Source organism: Plenodomus lingam (assembly GCF_022343315.1).
Source record: "Plenodomus lingam strain CAN1 chromosome Unknown contig_1, whole genome shotgun sequence".
Lineage (NCBI taxonomy): Eukaryota > Fungi > Ascomycota > Dothideomycetes > Pleosporales > Leptosphaeriaceae > Plenodomus > Plenodomus lingam.
In genome coordinates, this window is record NW_027093927.1 from 791,844 (window position 1) to 807,026 (window position 15,183).

At 50.1% G+C, this 15,183-nt stretch overlaps 7 protein-coding genes across 7 annotated transcripts; 4 read left to right on the forward strand and 3 right to left on the reverse strand.

The window, feature by feature from the left end:
* Positions 1–260: 260 nt before the first annotated feature.
* IAQ61_000260 (uncharacterized protein) lies at positions 261–1,682 on the forward strand. Its single transcript, XM_003835387.2, has 3 exons — positions 261–521; positions 577–1,138; positions 1,190–1,682. The coding sequence occupies exons 2-3, from the start codon at positions 1,063–1,065 to the stop codon at positions 1,519–1,521; spliced, it is 408 nt and encodes a 135-aa protein (XP_003835435.1). The 5' UTR covers positions 261–521; positions 577–1,062; the 3' UTR covers positions 1,522–1,682.
* A 788-nt stretch (positions 1,683–2,470) lies between these two features.
* Positions 2,471–3,445, forward strand: IAQ61_000261 (uncharacterized protein; the record flags this gene model as incomplete). Its single annotated transcript, XM_003835388.2, has 1 exon — positions 2,471–3,445. One exon carries the CDS (start codon positions 2,471–2,473, stop codon positions 3,443–3,445), a length of 975 nt encoding a protein of 324 aa, XP_003835436.2.
* A 256-nt stretch (positions 3,446–3,701) lies between these two features.
* Positions 3,702–5,101, reverse strand: IAQ61_000262 (uncharacterized protein). Its single transcript, XM_003835389.2, has 2 exons — positions 4,401–5,101; positions 3,702–4,325 (listed from the first exon to the last, which is right to left on the reverse strand). The coding sequence occupies exons 1-2, from the start codon at positions 4,616–4,618 to the stop codon at positions 3,812–3,814; spliced, it is 732 nt and encodes a 243-aa protein (XP_003835437.1). The 5' UTR covers positions 4,619–5,101; the 3' UTR covers positions 3,702–3,811.
* Positions 5,102–5,558: 457 nt separating this feature from the next.
* Positions 5,559–6,881, reverse strand: IAQ61_000263 (uncharacterized protein; the record flags this gene model as incomplete). The annotated part of the gene is made up of 1 exon (XM_003835390.1): positions 5,559–6,881. The coding sequence occupies one exon, from the start codon at positions 6,879–6,881 to the stop codon at positions 5,559–5,561; it is 1,323 nt and encodes a 440-aa protein (XP_003835438.1).
* Positions 6,882–7,455: 574 nt separating this feature from the next.
* Positions 7,456–8,200, forward strand: IAQ61_000264 (uncharacterized protein; the record flags this gene model as incomplete). Its single annotated transcript, XM_066094595.1, has 2 exons — positions 7,456–7,503; positions 7,811–8,200. 2 exons carry the CDS (start codon positions 7,456–7,458, stop codon positions 8,198–8,200), a joined length of 438 nt encoding a protein of 145 aa, XP_065955448.1.
* Positions 8,201–8,840: 640 nt separating this feature from the next.
* Positions 8,841–9,320, reverse strand: IAQ61_000265 (uncharacterized protein; the record flags this gene model as incomplete). Its single annotated transcript, XM_066094596.1, has 2 exons — positions 8,841–9,191; positions 9,264–9,320. The coding sequence occupies 2 exons, from the start codon at positions 9,318–9,320 to the stop codon at positions 8,841–8,843; spliced, it is 408 nt and encodes a 135-aa protein (XP_065955449.1).
* A 2,649-nt stretch (positions 9,321–11,969) lies between these two features.
* Positions 11,970–13,709, forward strand: IAQ61_000266 (uncharacterized protein; the record flags this gene model as incomplete). Its single annotated transcript, XM_003835393.1, has 4 exons — positions 11,970–12,080; positions 12,136–12,661; positions 12,710–13,157; positions 13,274–13,709. The coding sequence occupies 4 exons, from the start codon at positions 11,970–11,972 to the stop codon at positions 13,707–13,709; spliced, it is 1,521 nt and encodes a 506-aa protein (XP_003835441.1).
* Between the last annotated feature and the right edge of the window lie 1,474 nt (positions 13,710–15,183).

Genomic DNA, 15,183 nt, shown 5'->3' on the forward strand with positions numbered 1-15,183 from the left:
AAGTGCACATATTCGAAGTGGCCATTGCAGCGGCGCTTTATCGTCGTCTGTCCAATTATCATGTGAGGTGGCATATCTGAAGACTAGCGTGTTACATATCGTCGTATCGATGTCCTGTTCCTTTTCGTTTAGTTCATTGCTCAAATCGAGCTATTTCTGATGATTGAATCTCGCATGATTGTGCCGACAATAGGCGACATGCGGGTAATGTCATGTTTCAGTATATTATCAATCATGAACTCGAAGTCCGTACCCTAATGGGAACGTAGAGAGTAATGAAGACGAACGCTGGTAGAAAAACAACTATAAATGGCCAGTGAAAAAATGTTCTGCTTTTTTGAGATTAAGGCCTATGATACGGTTCACAAGTGCTCGAAGAGTCCACAGGGACTGACTTTCACCCTTGGCAGTTGGTTCGAATATGGAAGGAATCGGGGTCAGCGCAAGAGATGTGTCTGAAGTTGACTGAAAGGCAGCAATCAACGCACTGGAATCTTCGTCTCAATAAGAATTTGACATCGGTATGTACTGGTAAAGTAAGAAACATAAATTTCAACATCTCAACAAGATTGACAGGTCAGAGCAGATTCATATTCGAGGGGCGAGAAAAACCAAACTTGAATTTATCAGCGTGATACAGATCTCAAACCAATAGCGAGTTAGTTTTTTAAGTTTCTGGGCTCCATATTGAGCGTAGGTTTTCCTCGACAATCCAACCACTTTGTCCTATGGCAGGTCTTGGCATCTGCATAGTTGCTTATCCGTCTGATTCCACCACTACCTCAGCACGAAGAGAATTACATACACATATATTGTACTGTGTCCTTAAATACACGCCCTATGTTTGCCCTCTGGTCTCTAGTTGATGCATGTGATGTCGCAATAATTTGAGGGCGAGGCTTGAAGTGAAGGATCGCATGATGTCACTGACACATCACGGGCACGTCAACGCGGCTCGACGTCTAAATGTAACAACTTCTGCTCCAAACTTACAATTACTTTCAACTTCACAGTACAACTGTATCTTCTGGCTCTTCTTTGGTATTCCCTATAACACGAACCATGTCTTCCACATTCCTCTCCAGATTCTCTCGCTCAGCGCCAATTGTGACTCGCTCGTTGTACGAACGTGGCCAGGGTACTTTCTCCCCACAAATCTTGGTTATCAAAGAGCTAAAATATTTTCCAGTTGTAGCTCCAGTTTTGACTCGCACATACGCTACGAAGGATGGGTCGTCTCCAGGTCAGACCTCCAACGTATCAAACCCACAAGCCAGCAGCGCTGAGAGCCAGAGCATCAATAAAAGCGCCTCAGTCGGCCGCACGGACAAGAATGACGCCGACCACGTATCGACAGCAAACCCTGTGAGCAAGCCAGAGGAAGGGCGGTTGGGTGCAACGGAAGAAACGACAGAAAGCCAGGATAAAATGAAGCATGATCCCAAGGAATCGGATAAAGAGAAGAGAGAGAAAACGTTGGAGTATGGCCAGAATAAGCCCTTGGATGCTGCAGACAAGTAAATTCGAGGCTGTACATATAGTCAATGCCGAAGAGCTTCTTGAAAACCTGCAATATCCTTGGGTAAGATATATGTATTTGTATTTGTATAGTATGGAGTCTCGAATACTGGTTAGACTCAAAGTCTTCATTGAAAATGGATCGTGTAGGTTGTTGCAGGCCGTCCATCTTGACTGCGTTTGTTGGCTTTTGTTCCCTGCGCGCACATCAACTCGTGTTGTCTGGTCACCGAGCGTCAAGCAGTGTTTCCCCTGAAAGCCCTGCCGACAGCCGCACCACTGGGTATCTGACCATGCAACACGCGATTATGGACCGTAAGCTATGGCTGCATTTGAGATCCATGAGGCTCATATGTTCCTTCAACGTATCTCATTCGTGCAAAAGATGGCTTACGGGTACCACCTGGTCCAACCTTGCAAAGAGGTTTCGATGTACCGGGTTGTACCTAGAACATGACCTCGCTTGTACACAGTATCGTACTTGCATTGCCCAACAAAAAAAGGGCATAGGAAATGCAAGGCGGTGTCTTCTGTTTCGAAACCGTCACTGCGGGATCGTAGTGGGAACTAGTGTTTTGACAAGGTCAATTGTCCAATAGTGTTCCATTCACGTGATGTTATGCCTCGGCCATCACCTCATGGGTTCATGCGTCTCTCCTTAAACTCACAGCCAGAAACGAAACGGCGCGGCGCTGCTGCTCGCTTGAGCGTAGAGCATCCTGCATTTGAAACTTTGGTGGCTGTTTATGGATATTGGCGTACGGATCTAGAATGCTATGGCATGGAAAGTCGGCAGAGCCGCATGGTTGAGTAGGTATAGTAGTCACCATATAAACCCCATTCGCATGATTCTCGATGTCTTCATCGCGCTTCTTTCGGTTCCTGCTTACCACGTTCTTTTCAAAAATTCGTCATTCGTTGTATCTCAAACATTCGCTTCACTAGACACAGGATGTCTCCTTCCGTTCTTTACATCGCAGGCCTGCTTGCAAGTGCCAATGCCTACACTGTTATCAATGCTGCCTCTCCCTTCATGCAGAAGAACATTGATCCCATTGTCTATCCTGGTTCGTTCACCAAGTCCCATCTCCACTCTTTCTATGGATCAGATGCCATCACTGCCACCACCAATACCAGCGCCGAACTCTCCAAAGGATGCACCAACATGGAAAACCCCAATGATCTCTCCACCTACTGGGTCCCTACCGTACTATACACCAAGGACGGCGGCAAGACATTTGACCCCGTACCACTATCACGTTTCAGCGCCTACTACAACTTGGGTGAGACCCCTGCCGAAGTCGCCATCCCGCAAGACGTGAAAATGGTCGCTGGTGTCGCTTCCGCCAAAACACAAGCAGCCATGGATCCCAACGCAAAAGCCGAATGGTTCTGCGAAGGTGGACCCGAAAGCCCGCTCGACGCCAACGGATTCCCCAGCAAAACATGCAACATCCATCTCCAGCAGCTTCTCTACTTCCCCCAGTGCGTCAACACCGAGACCCTCGAGACGGGCTACAAGTCGCGCGACCATGGAACCCCAAATCGGTGTCCCCCAGGAATGAAATCCATGCCTCAGCTACGCTTCTCCATTCGCTACGACCTCCGCAAGGTGCTGCCCAGCGGTTGGTCGGGAGAGGCACCTATCAAACTGGCATCTGGGCCTGCTTGGTCTTCCCATGGTGATTTCATCAATGGATGGACTGAGGAGGCGGCGCAGAATATGCTTGCTACGACCAAGGAGAAGCAGCACTTTGCTCCAGTTGATGGGAAGCTTGGAGGCTTCAAGTCGGGCCCGACTTGCAAGTCGAAGGATGCGGATCCAAGTCATGGTGTTAGTACGTATGCGGAGAGTGTGGCGGCCATGGCTAAGCGAAGTGTCGACGCTTGGGGTTGGGCTTCTCGCTCCAGGATGGCGACCGTTTGATACGAAATCTGTGAATTGCAGTCTGTGAAGGACAAGCTGGATACTGCATAAACATCGCACCGTAAACTGTTTATGTACATACCATAAATTCCATGATAGCTGCGATAATTACTTTATAATTAAAACTTCGTCTGAAAACCATGACGCTGGCGACGATGATCCGTTCACACGACGTCATTGTTTTGTTGATGTGCTTTGTATAAAGTCTAGGTGGAATGCAAATGCTTAATGGTTGCGCAACTATTAATTTCACTCCCGCGGCATACCGGTATTCTTGAGCACATCGACCTGTGCAGATCGAAATATTGGGACAAAATGTTTATATCGTTGGGTCATCATCTAAGCTACCCAAAGAGTATCCTGCATTCAGTGCAGGTACTCAACGAACCATGATACCGCGCTCCTCTTCGCCCTCTCGAATGCCTCCCTCTGCTTAGGATCATTGGGATCTCCCCTCGCCGCAAACCCATGCGTCATACCAGGGAAGAACACATACTCCCACGGCGCACCCGTCTTAGGCATAGCCTCGTGTGTATACGCCTTGAGCTCCTCCGTATACGCAAAGTCGTTCTCGGGCGCCAAAAATTGCACGGGCATCTTGACGGCATCAACCTCAGACTTCTCGAGCATGGAGGGATGCGCAGTGGATGCGCAGTCAATGAGCTTGGGGTCCGCAGCCAGTCTGAGACAGGCCCAGCCGCCGTAGCAGAAACCCATTGCGCCCACCTTGGGGTACTGCGATTTCAGCGTCTGCGCATGTTGTTTGATTTGCGGCCAGCGAACGTCTTTGTTGTGGCGGCCGAGGAACTCCATGACGTCGAATTTCTTCGCTTTTTCCGGGTCGGACATGGCGTCTGGGTCGACTACTTCGCCATCGAATCTATGGTGCAGTCAGTAAAGTCTGCGGGAAGACGGGAAAAATATTGAGTGGGGATCGGGATGTCCGGTCACATACAGATCAGGGACGTAGACAGTCGCCTTGGCTTCCTTTGCGTAGGCATCCGCTAGAAGACGGATGTTGGGCAGTGTCCAGCCAAAGACATCGGTGATAATGAGGATAGCGCGCTCCTTGTTGTCGCCCGTCACATATGTGTTGATGTTGTCAAGGGTGGTTTCCTTGCCGATTGCGGTACCGTCCCACTTGTAACCTGTCTTGCAATTCTCGCACGCCATTGTCGATGTGTAAAAGTATATCTAATGAAAGTGATGTTTATGGTGGAAGAGGAAGTCTAGAAAAGTTGTGTGAAGAGTTGTTCCGCAATATGAGGGGTCTTTAAATCGTCACTTTGACCTTCGAGGTGGGGGTGGGGTAGCAAGGCAGTAAGCCAAGGTACTACCTTCAGAGCGATATCTCCGAGTGATTCCTCTCTGGTCGGCCAATTGCATGGCTTCGATGAGACTCTAGTATGAATTCCAAATGGAGTTTGTGACGGACGTAGGTTGGGGTCAAAAGCTCAGCTCTAGTACCCATTGCCGGATCGAAGCCGGTGCGATTTCCAGTTTCCGATGCCGAGACTCGAGTCTTTTGTCAGCAGTTGGAGATGGTGATGACGAGGCCCGCAAAACTACGTCACCACATACATAACAATGGTGACAATATAGCAGCTGCCAGTGAGCTACGTTAGGACAACATTCAAAAGTAATTCCAGCCCCGATATCATATTGTGCCGTTTGAGAAGTCAATGCAGTAATACGTGCCGAGGCAAACGTTGGCCGATGTTGTTATGTAAGAACTGGCCGACCGGCCTGCAACGCCAACAGTAGGGTCATCAGGGCCACAGGCAAAGTGTGAGAAGCTCGATAGAATGATTGAAATTTTTATACTTAGATGTGTTAATTAATGCATGCAAGTCCGCATTCCCAAAAATGTGGAGAAGCAAATGACTCTAGCAGACATCAGCCTACTACGGTATGAGAAGAGGGCGGATGCCAGACAAGGAACCTCGTTTAGAAAAGAGCTCATGGCATGCCGCCGGAACATGTCGAGATCTCGGTAATACAAGAGGTGGATGGGTAGATACCGTATCAGGAATTCTCGCGTCTTCTCCTCCAGGGTTCATTGGGGATGGTGCCATATCCGAAAGGCCGAAAGGAGAGCTCCTATCCGAATTTTCTATTGCCCTCCGTTCGCTTGCAACCTCCTTCTCTGCTGCATGATGTCACAATCGATAGGAAAGTGGGGGTTGAGGGGTCGCTGAATATGAATACCCTTCGCATTCCGCTCGTATATGATCATGAATGTGTCAGGCAAAGGTGTTGTTTTATAACACCGTGCTAGCTCCCATTCGGCTCTACGACGCGACATGACATCTTCGCTGAACCAGTCCATAACCCACTGTAATGGTATGACCTGGTAGCTAGCCAGGAAGGCTGTTGCTTTCGGATCAAGGAACCATTTCCCGCCGCGAAATTCCGAAGGAGTGAGGGCTGTCCATTGTCGATGGATACCGGCGACATCTCGTGTTGTAAATTCAGCTTTGGAATGGCCTTTGAGCTTGCGCACGAATACCGCACGATCGGCCAGCGAGGAGTAATCTTCAAGGTGTAATGAGCAAAGATAGGGGAAACTTCCCCTCTCAGACTGCGTCGGATCCGTAACATGACCCATGATATGTGTCTCCCATGAAAATCCAAGTTCGTGGATCTTGTCTCGTTTGCACCAGCGAGGTTCCTCTTTGGATTCAGAAGGTCCAGTTCTGACGAGCCATTGTTTATAGGCATGCGCAATTTCGTGTCCAAGCGTCACCGCGAACATGTAGAGAGCCCTATAACGCTCGCCAGGTGTGCTCTTTCTTGAATAGTCTTGTCGGAAATAATCCTGGAACTTAGAGGATATGGCGACAACAGGGTGACAGGCTCCTTTGCGGGACCGAGAAGGCGGAAAATCGTGGTCTTTGAAATGGCGGAAATACCGGGGGAAACCTTTGCGACCAGAAAAGCTCATGCCCCAGGCCTTCTCATTCCACTCACGCGGCATGAAGAGAAAGCTAATCACCTTTCCCAGCTCCTTCAGGTTGGCTCGCACCCGCACGATAGCGTCGGTTGAATGGGAATAAGCAGTAGAGACGATGTAAATACCCTGTTCATCGCGACGTCGCTCGCCAAAAGTAAAATGGCAAAACCAAAGGAGAGGGTAGTCTTCATTCAGTAGGAAAGATGTCAGCCGCAGCGCTGGCTCGATTCTATGGTAGAACTCGCTGACATGCTGCTCTGGGCCTCCACACCAACGATCCTTGAACATCGGAAGTGTCTCTTGAACTAAAGAAGGGGAAGATATGATCATCGACCGTTCATCGTCCTGTCGCTGCCAAATGTGATATTTGTACTCATCAAGGACGTTTGATAAATATTCAGCAACACCGGGAGCGCGATTCGGGACGGTAGTGGAGCCAACTATCTCTGGTGTGGCTGCAGATGTCCCGTTGTAGGGACACATTATTGTCGTGGGCCTCGAATGTCGGTGTTACTGTGCTGAGTTGAGTGGATGGAATGTGTGGCTCATTAGGGAAGGCAACGGGGAGAGTCTATGTACTGTTGCGACAGGTACACTCTACAAGTGAATGTATACCAGATGTCACATTGTGACAGCAGTGGCCAAGTGCTCAGGTGGGTATCGCCGGCCGCACAAGTAATTCATACCTGAGCTGTAGTGGACCGCCATTTATGTAGTGAAAAGTCGAGGATAGACTGCATGGTAATATGGGCTCAGAATCTTGATCGAGAGTGCTGAAAAGAAGATGATTGTCATCCTACTTGGCTAAGTTTATTCCTGCATGTCATGATGTCGAAAAGCGCAAGGCGGTCTGTGGATCTTCATGGCTCGCTGTGATCGTCTCAATTCACGGTGTGGAACCTAGTAGCTTCAGCGAGTGAATTCTACAACGAGCTGGTTCTATTGAAAAGCTTGCCTCTAAACGTGTCTGTGACAAGGTTAGCAAAGGCCTCAGCGTAGGAGTATGCAAAGGTGGCGATATGGCTGTTGATCTATTTCTGTCAAGAATCTTTTTCAAATGTGTCTAAATCTTAATCTTAAGGACGGCAAAGATACGTGGCTTCTGGTAGATCTACGAGATGCGACATGATGGACCACTGCTGGACATAGAGCTCATACCTAAGAGAGAGTATATGACCTCGACAGGCATAGAAGTTAGAACTATTGCTGACTAGGCATGACATGACCGGCGGTGTGACAAGGATGGGCGGCCGTGCGAACTGGAGAGCAGCTGGAAAGGGGCAGGCGCGATTACCTGTAAGGCGCGCTAAATTAACGTAATACTGACCTTCGACGCACGATCCCTTTTCTTCCCCGTACATGAATCCTTCACGCTCGTCTTTCAAAGTCCGTCAAACCACTGATTTTACAAGCGCCGCCACCTAATTGAATTCGAAAGAGCTACTGGAGCTGTGGTTCTCGTCTGTGATACTTTGTCTCTCACAATCTCGCTGCCTGTCTCAAAGTCATCCCCCACTGGTGCACTTCGGAGCAAGTCTGGTCTGCTGGAGAGAATTGCGGCCCAAGCAATTTTTCCTGTGCTATACAGTCACAGTCTTTGGTCATTCACCACTGACAACACGAAGGAGCGTAAGCAATTTCTATCCCGTGAACCTGTCGCGCACATCCCGCTACACATCTTTGATGGTGACCAAGAACTTCATGGGTTCAAAAAAAAATTGTCAAGCCATCCTTTGAAGAAGTTAGAGTTGCGAGACGCTGCCCAAAATTCCGCCCCCAACCATGGCTTCAGTAACATATAGCAAATCTAGGAGCTCGTGTTTGATATCAAGCGTTGAGAGCTTGTGGCCTCCAGATTTGATGATTTTAAGAGATAACCACCTGTATAAGGATGCAGAAGCAACCTTCCTCTTTGCATCGGATATCGCCCGTCTTAAAGTATCCTTGGTCATGATATTTCGTAGCCGCCTTAGGGTCTTAGAGATATTTAAAAAACATATGCTAACCGGGTTAGAAGATTATAACAAAATCTATGTTGGGAAGAACTTATTGCACTATCGACAAGAACTTCCTTCTCGTTACCCTCAGAAAGTCGCACACCAAAGTGACTGCCGATCATCCTTACCGGCCCGTCCAGCACTCTATTGTTACCAAAACACACTTTGAAAGCAACCCCAAACTATGTGGCACCATAACACTGTTATTTTTTCTTCTGTAAGCGTCGTCCAAAAGTCATCGAGCGCTCGAGTTAGCGCAGAAGCTCCGCATGAGTAGGCTCGGAATAGCTTGGCTGTTTGCAACGTACTCTGCCATCTCTCTGGCTGGAAGCCTCTGCAAGGTTCGTGGATAGTGCCGCCTCATGCGCCTATATGGTAGGAACTCTAGAGAAAAAGGTTAACCGCAGACGAAAGTTCAATAGCACCCTATTTCCATCGCTCCGACTTACACACGTATCAAAGTTACTGTCGCGGGATTCGATGCGACATCCAGATATGAGGAATGGGAAGAAGTCGACGGCAAAGCCAGTTGTATGGTCCACTGGCAAATCGTGCAACGGCATAGCGTCTTCAGTAAGTATGTACCGGTAGTGGTCTGGGACCAAAAGTGCATAATCGAATACGAAAGACCTTCGCATTCACAACAGCAGGCGCATTCTCTTTTCAAGGCACGATCCAAGTACACAGTTATCTCCTCCAGCTGGAGGTTAAGTTTGAATATGCATGGATCAATTAGTACACCCCTGTAATACTCATTGCTCGTGGATGCAATATGCTTCTCCAGGTCAGAGCATTTCTTCAAGTCAAAAGTACGAGCAAGGACCAGTACACTTCTCGACTTCTCGACGGACTATGCTGATTCTTCTACGAGTAGCGCGGGTGCAATCGGGACTGCAGCGGCTTCGAGTGCTAGAACAGCAAGCATAGGTACTGTATGTTCGTATCTTTCCGTCGCCACGATAGCAATTTAGACTTCTTCTCTGTCAGACTGCGACGCAGTGCCTCGAGGAACGACCCACCAAGCATTCCGAATGTAATTTCACGATGGGATAGAGCATCGGACCGCAGCTCCAGATGAGTTTTCTGGCAATTTGACTGGTCAGCATCTATTGCAATGCGTGCTGGGGTCCCGGTAGCGTAGGTAACGTGAGAGACGACTGAACAGAGGCTGGCACACGTCAACAAACTTCGACAGTTCATTTCAAAACTTCCAGCCCGCAGAGAAAAGCCTACGGTGCTGGGAGCCCGCTATAGCCCTTATGTGTTGGTACTATGCAACATCGGTCCTCCATCCCGGCGCCTTTTCCGATCATGTCAGCTTTTGCGAAGACCCTCTGCACGGATGCCCCAACTATGCGGAGGGCAGACACAAGCCATCTAGGCACACATGACTAGCTACTCTTCGAAAAGAGTCATCTACTCCCCAGGCAATCATCGGCTCTCGCTTTCGTCGATCTTTGTGTTGAGATGGTGGGGGAGCACCCTGAAGGTCCACGATTCCACGACCCCGCAGCATCATCGTCTCCGGCGCTAGCTGCCTGGAAGATCATCATGGGAAAGTATGAAAAGTGATGTAGAGTTGAGCTGACACAATACCAAGCGTGCGCGCGGACAATAATCATCATGTCCAGACATTGCCGTCACAGGCCACCCATGTTGGTTACCCCTTGCTTCGACGGCTCGGAGCGGGACGCAGCTCGGTGCGGATCGCGCTCAGCTCACAAACGCTACGCCGGGAACGACCCTCTGAAGATTGCACGTTCGAGTGTTTGTACATCTCGATATATCGAATCCGTGTTCTCATTCAGGCGACGCCAGTCCTCATCTTAGCCCTTTGCTCTTGGCCAAGACTTGCAGCCCAATTAGCATAGGGGCCACTTGGGCGTCAATTCCTTTCCATTGTCGCCATCTTGCAACTCTTCCGGTGTGCAACATCATCACTTCGGAGAATCCTTCCGGTGAACTGGTCTCACATTGTATTGGGATCACGCCTGTGCTGTGCACATTCCGACCCGTAACCATTCGGCTACTCTACTCAAGTTGGGTGTCGTGTGGCATAGGATGCCCCAACTCTGTACCTACATTATACACGGATTCGCACAAGGATCCGACAGGTCCTGCGCGTTGACACATTCTTTGGCTCCAACAGTGTTGTGACGAATATGGCCGAGGGATCTGGCGGAATCATTCCATACTCTTCGCATGCAACGACCTGACGAAGGCTGTACTTATGGAATTGACCGCATAGTGCAAAGCTTACGGCGCTTAATACCTCAATTTATGAAATCCACAGCCGAACCGTCTGCTGCGTCATCTTACCCTTTGGCTGACATCGCTGATTACATGGGAGCTATGCCTGTGCCTGCTGGCAATCCATATGAGCGCGACCCACTAGCCGGCAGTGCACCCGCGACGTGTCTCCCAAGAGGCTTACCTATCTAAGTCGACGCCCTCTGGCATACACCTCACCTGTCTCCGCCAACTCGAGCATAGCTCACCGCTACCTAGGTGCTATTTGAGGGTATCTGACGTGACACCAATATGCGTTACGTCGTTGGGCGTAAATGGTGCCCAGTCACAGCCTTCCGTATACCTGGTCGTAGGATGCGCGTTGCTGCGCATAGAAGGACCGTGGACCGCAGGTTTTTCCTGTCACATTGTTATACTGTTCGCGCTTAAGGTAGCATGAGCCGTGGGGCATCTTGTCGTGGCAGCTCAGCTGTGGCTTTCGGTCACTCCAGGCCAGTGGTATCAACGCACCCAAGTGCGATCGGCCCTGTGGGGACGATGCCGTACAGTTATGCCCTTGCCCTTGTCCGCAGCAGCATGGAAGGACGTCAGAATGTCAGCCTGTCCAAAAGCGATAGACGAGGCAAGCAAAGGATGCCGATTACGTACGCACCGAACCCTGTCGGCCTAGGATCTGGGCGTCAAAGATGGCATAATCGATCTCTACATGCTGCTGTGTGCTGTCGCCTGACCTCCGCTCCAATGAGTGGGAGTTGGCGACCGCAAAAGCAAAACCCGGGACTGACCCCTTGCCCTTTGCATCCCAACTCGGTGGAGACGCTCGTTGAACGTTCGCGCAGCGGCAACATCGTGTCCGCTTCCGCGACGCCTGTTGCTCAGGCACGGCCGAACAAGGCAGACGGGGAAGCGGCACAAAACCTCTTATGAGGACCACGGGTATGGATGCGAGTCTCAAATAAGCAGTACTAGTTGGGGACGTGTCGGGGAAGCGGGTGAGACGAGTCTGTGCAACATGAAGATGTTGCCAAATGCGGCGGTAGCTGGTCTTAGCCCACTCGGCCCGTTCCAAACGTCGAAGCGCAGGCCAATGCCGCTGCCGTTACACAAATGCACTCGAAGGACCTTGCGGTGAAGGGGTAAAATGACATCTCGTGCTTCACTTCCTGCGTGTTTGCTCACCCAAAGTCACGGCATGTGTGACTCTTCCCCATACCGGTATATAAACTCATTATCATAGCCCCTGATTATGTTAGACCTCCCGTTAGTATCGCGCAAGCCCTGGCCCCTGGAGTCTATCGCTAGCAGCGCTTCTTGCCTTGTCAAGATGATCGTCAAATCAGTGTCTCCGCCGCCCAAGCGGACGAAAATATTTCATCTATCCCATCTGGACCAGAACGTGGTTCGAGTGTATACGCAGACATTATCTATATTTCCAGTCAGTGAATCCCTGCCCATGTTTTACTTCTGTTCATTGCAATTAACCGTCACAGTTCCCCGATCAAAATGAAGCAGAGGCAGCTATCCACGCTCTGACCGCGGGGCTTCGCCTCTCTCTGAAGAGGTTTCCATTTCTCGCTGGTACACTCACATTGGCCAATCGAGAAACAGGAAGACTGGCCTTGGAGTATCCAGTCGAAATTTCAGACGAAGAGATGGCTTGCATGTTCCGGTCGAGGCAAATTCCGTTACATCCTGAGACCTTTCCGCACACTTACGAGCAACTTAAACGACGAGGAATGCCGCCAAGTGCTTTCAAGAGCGCCACGTTTGTGCCAGAAGATTTTGCCAACTACCCAGGCATTCCAGCCAATGGAGAAGGCAAAGTCGACTTCGAGAAAAGCGACGCACCAGCTATGAGAGTTCAGGCCTATTTCATCCCTGGTGGCCTTGTTCTGTCTATGTATATGCATCACAGCGTCTTGGACTTCTCTGGCGTCACCACCTTTTGGCAAACCTACTGCGCAAATGTCTCCCGGGTCTCTGGACTACGAACGCTCGAAGAACATGAGCGTTTTGGTATTTGACCATCTCGACATTGCTCAGGGCCCCCGCTGACCAGGGCAGAATCTTCGAGCGTAGCCGATGCTCAGTCAAAGATGCGGGTCGCGATCGACAATGTCCCATCAAGACCAGGTGATGTTCAGGTTGCAGATTGCTACTGCGATGGGACGTACGAATATCGCAAGACTTTACCCAGGGACACCAAGTGTACTCAACGACTTCTGGTCATTCCGGCGGCGCGTGTTCGGGCTTACCGAGAACGGCTCCGACCGCATTTCCCCAAGGATACCCCTCCAACTATGTGCAACGTCCTGGCTGCTCTAGTATGGACTCACGTCACTCGAGCAAGAGCAGATCGCTTGATCAAGAGTAAGTATACGACAACAAACATCGGCATTGCAACAGATCTGCGAAGGCGGCAACAACCCCCGGTACCAGCAGATTACATGGGCAACATGGCGCTCTTCTCTCGAGGTACGCTCAACGTCGCTGACCTGACAGCGGAGAACCAGTGAGTTAGTTTCATCATACGCGTTGTCGATCTGTCATACCCTGCGTTGCAAGGGGCCTCGTGGTCAGATCATACACAGGGCATCCTGGAGAACGTAACTGACGTGCATCATGTAGTGTCACACAACGCACCATCATCGATGTCATACGGAAGATTAAGAGCACGATACTCGGGGTCGACAATGACTGGATATCACGCCACCTGGCCTTCTTCAAATCCATTGAGCGCATCACCGACACAGAATGCGCATTGGCCTTGAGTTTTGGAGCCGACATCTACATCACCTCGTGGCTGAACTTCGGAGCAGATTTGCGCTGGGGTATACCTGGTACCGATCTTGCTGAAAAGTCACTCAATGGCCGGCCTGAATTCATCCGACGATCGTATGGTCCAGGAGACGGCGGTATTATATTCCTCCCACGTAGGAGACAGCCTATGAATGGCACAGAAGCACCCTTCGAAATCCTGGTTCGACTTGCAGAAGAGGATATGGACCGCGTGTTAAAGGAAGAAGGCGGTCTGAGTAGTTGGGCGGATGCTGCGATTGAGTGAGGCTGCTAGCTTTGACAGCAACCGGTATGTTGATGAGCGAACCTCTGTAAGGTTCTTCAGGTGTACCGGCGCCACTTGTTCATGATGACTTGTTTAACGTTTTCATTCACAGAGTATTAGGTATTCATCATGATTAGCGGCGTTTTCTTCTAGGTCGGTTGGTCTGGACCTCTGATATCCTGTACGACTAGATTTGTTTTTTGTCTGATTTTGGGAGAGCACAATGGTTGTCTATGCTCGCACAGCATGGTTTAGCTAGAGCGACAGATATTTACCTGTTATAGACGCTTGCATTTTGCAGCATGGCTACTTCCTTGAAGGCCTGCATTGGACTCTAAAGCCTGAGCTCCTTTGTCTTAGCTGCTTATCATATCTCTCCAACATGAACTTGATACTGCCGGAACAATACGAGCGGTCACGCAAATGTTCGGGCCAAAGTGAAGAACCGAGAATTGCCCCCCACACGGCAGGCGGCACATTAGGCGGCACCCCGCATTGTGACGCACTCCATCAACCTCTCTCCTTTACAGAACTATCCACTCTCAAGCCACGCCTCAGCCATAAGTCGTACCGAGGCTGTCGCACGACCTACTCCTCAGCCTTATTCCCTGACACTACTTCAAACTTCGATTATCCATGATGTGCTCGCTGCTCCTTTTGCTCTGGCATGAGCAATGTTGTATGAAGGACGACACGCTGGCACCTGCATCTCGCTTTGTTTGATCATAGATGAGACGCACGACCGACCGATTGAGCGATGGACTTCACCGATCATCTCAAGACGGCTCAGGATGGCACAGCAGCACTTCAGGCTGAGCGAGACGGCTCGTCAATCGACGTGACCCAGCTGGCATAGCACCTCCTTGATCGCAATGACTTCCTGGAGCGGCAAGAGAAGGTGCTCTGGGTCTTGAGCAAAGATAAACTGCTTGACAAGGACCAACAGGTGAAACTCTCCCGGTCACAACGCTATCATCTAGGCCTGGCGAGAGTCAAAGCAATCCAGCGCCTCATCAGTAGAGAGCTCTGGAGCCATGAGGACTCCCAGATCAGATGGAGGAACATCTCAACGAGGAGATGAGTCCTTACTGTTTGCCTATGAGCATGTTCTGTAGTTGGCCAATCTTCTAGTCGAGATGGCGTGCATGCATGTGCCACCTGGGCGTTAGCTGACTGACAGCCTCTTACAGTCACTACTGTACGCGAGCAGGGATCTGAGGAGCAATGATAGCACTGGATGCCCAGGATCCTCGAACGGCATCATTGGCTGTTACACGCAGACTGAACTCAGCCATGGCAGCAACGTGCGAAGCTTGGAAACGAATGCAAAGTGAGACCCTGTCAAGAAGGAATTCAAGATACACGGTCCCTTTCTGACCTCAAGCAAGTGGTGGAATGGATGGATGGGTCGTACCGCCACACATGCTGTACGTGTCACACAACCCTTACCGTACCACCTACTCGCCAACTTTAA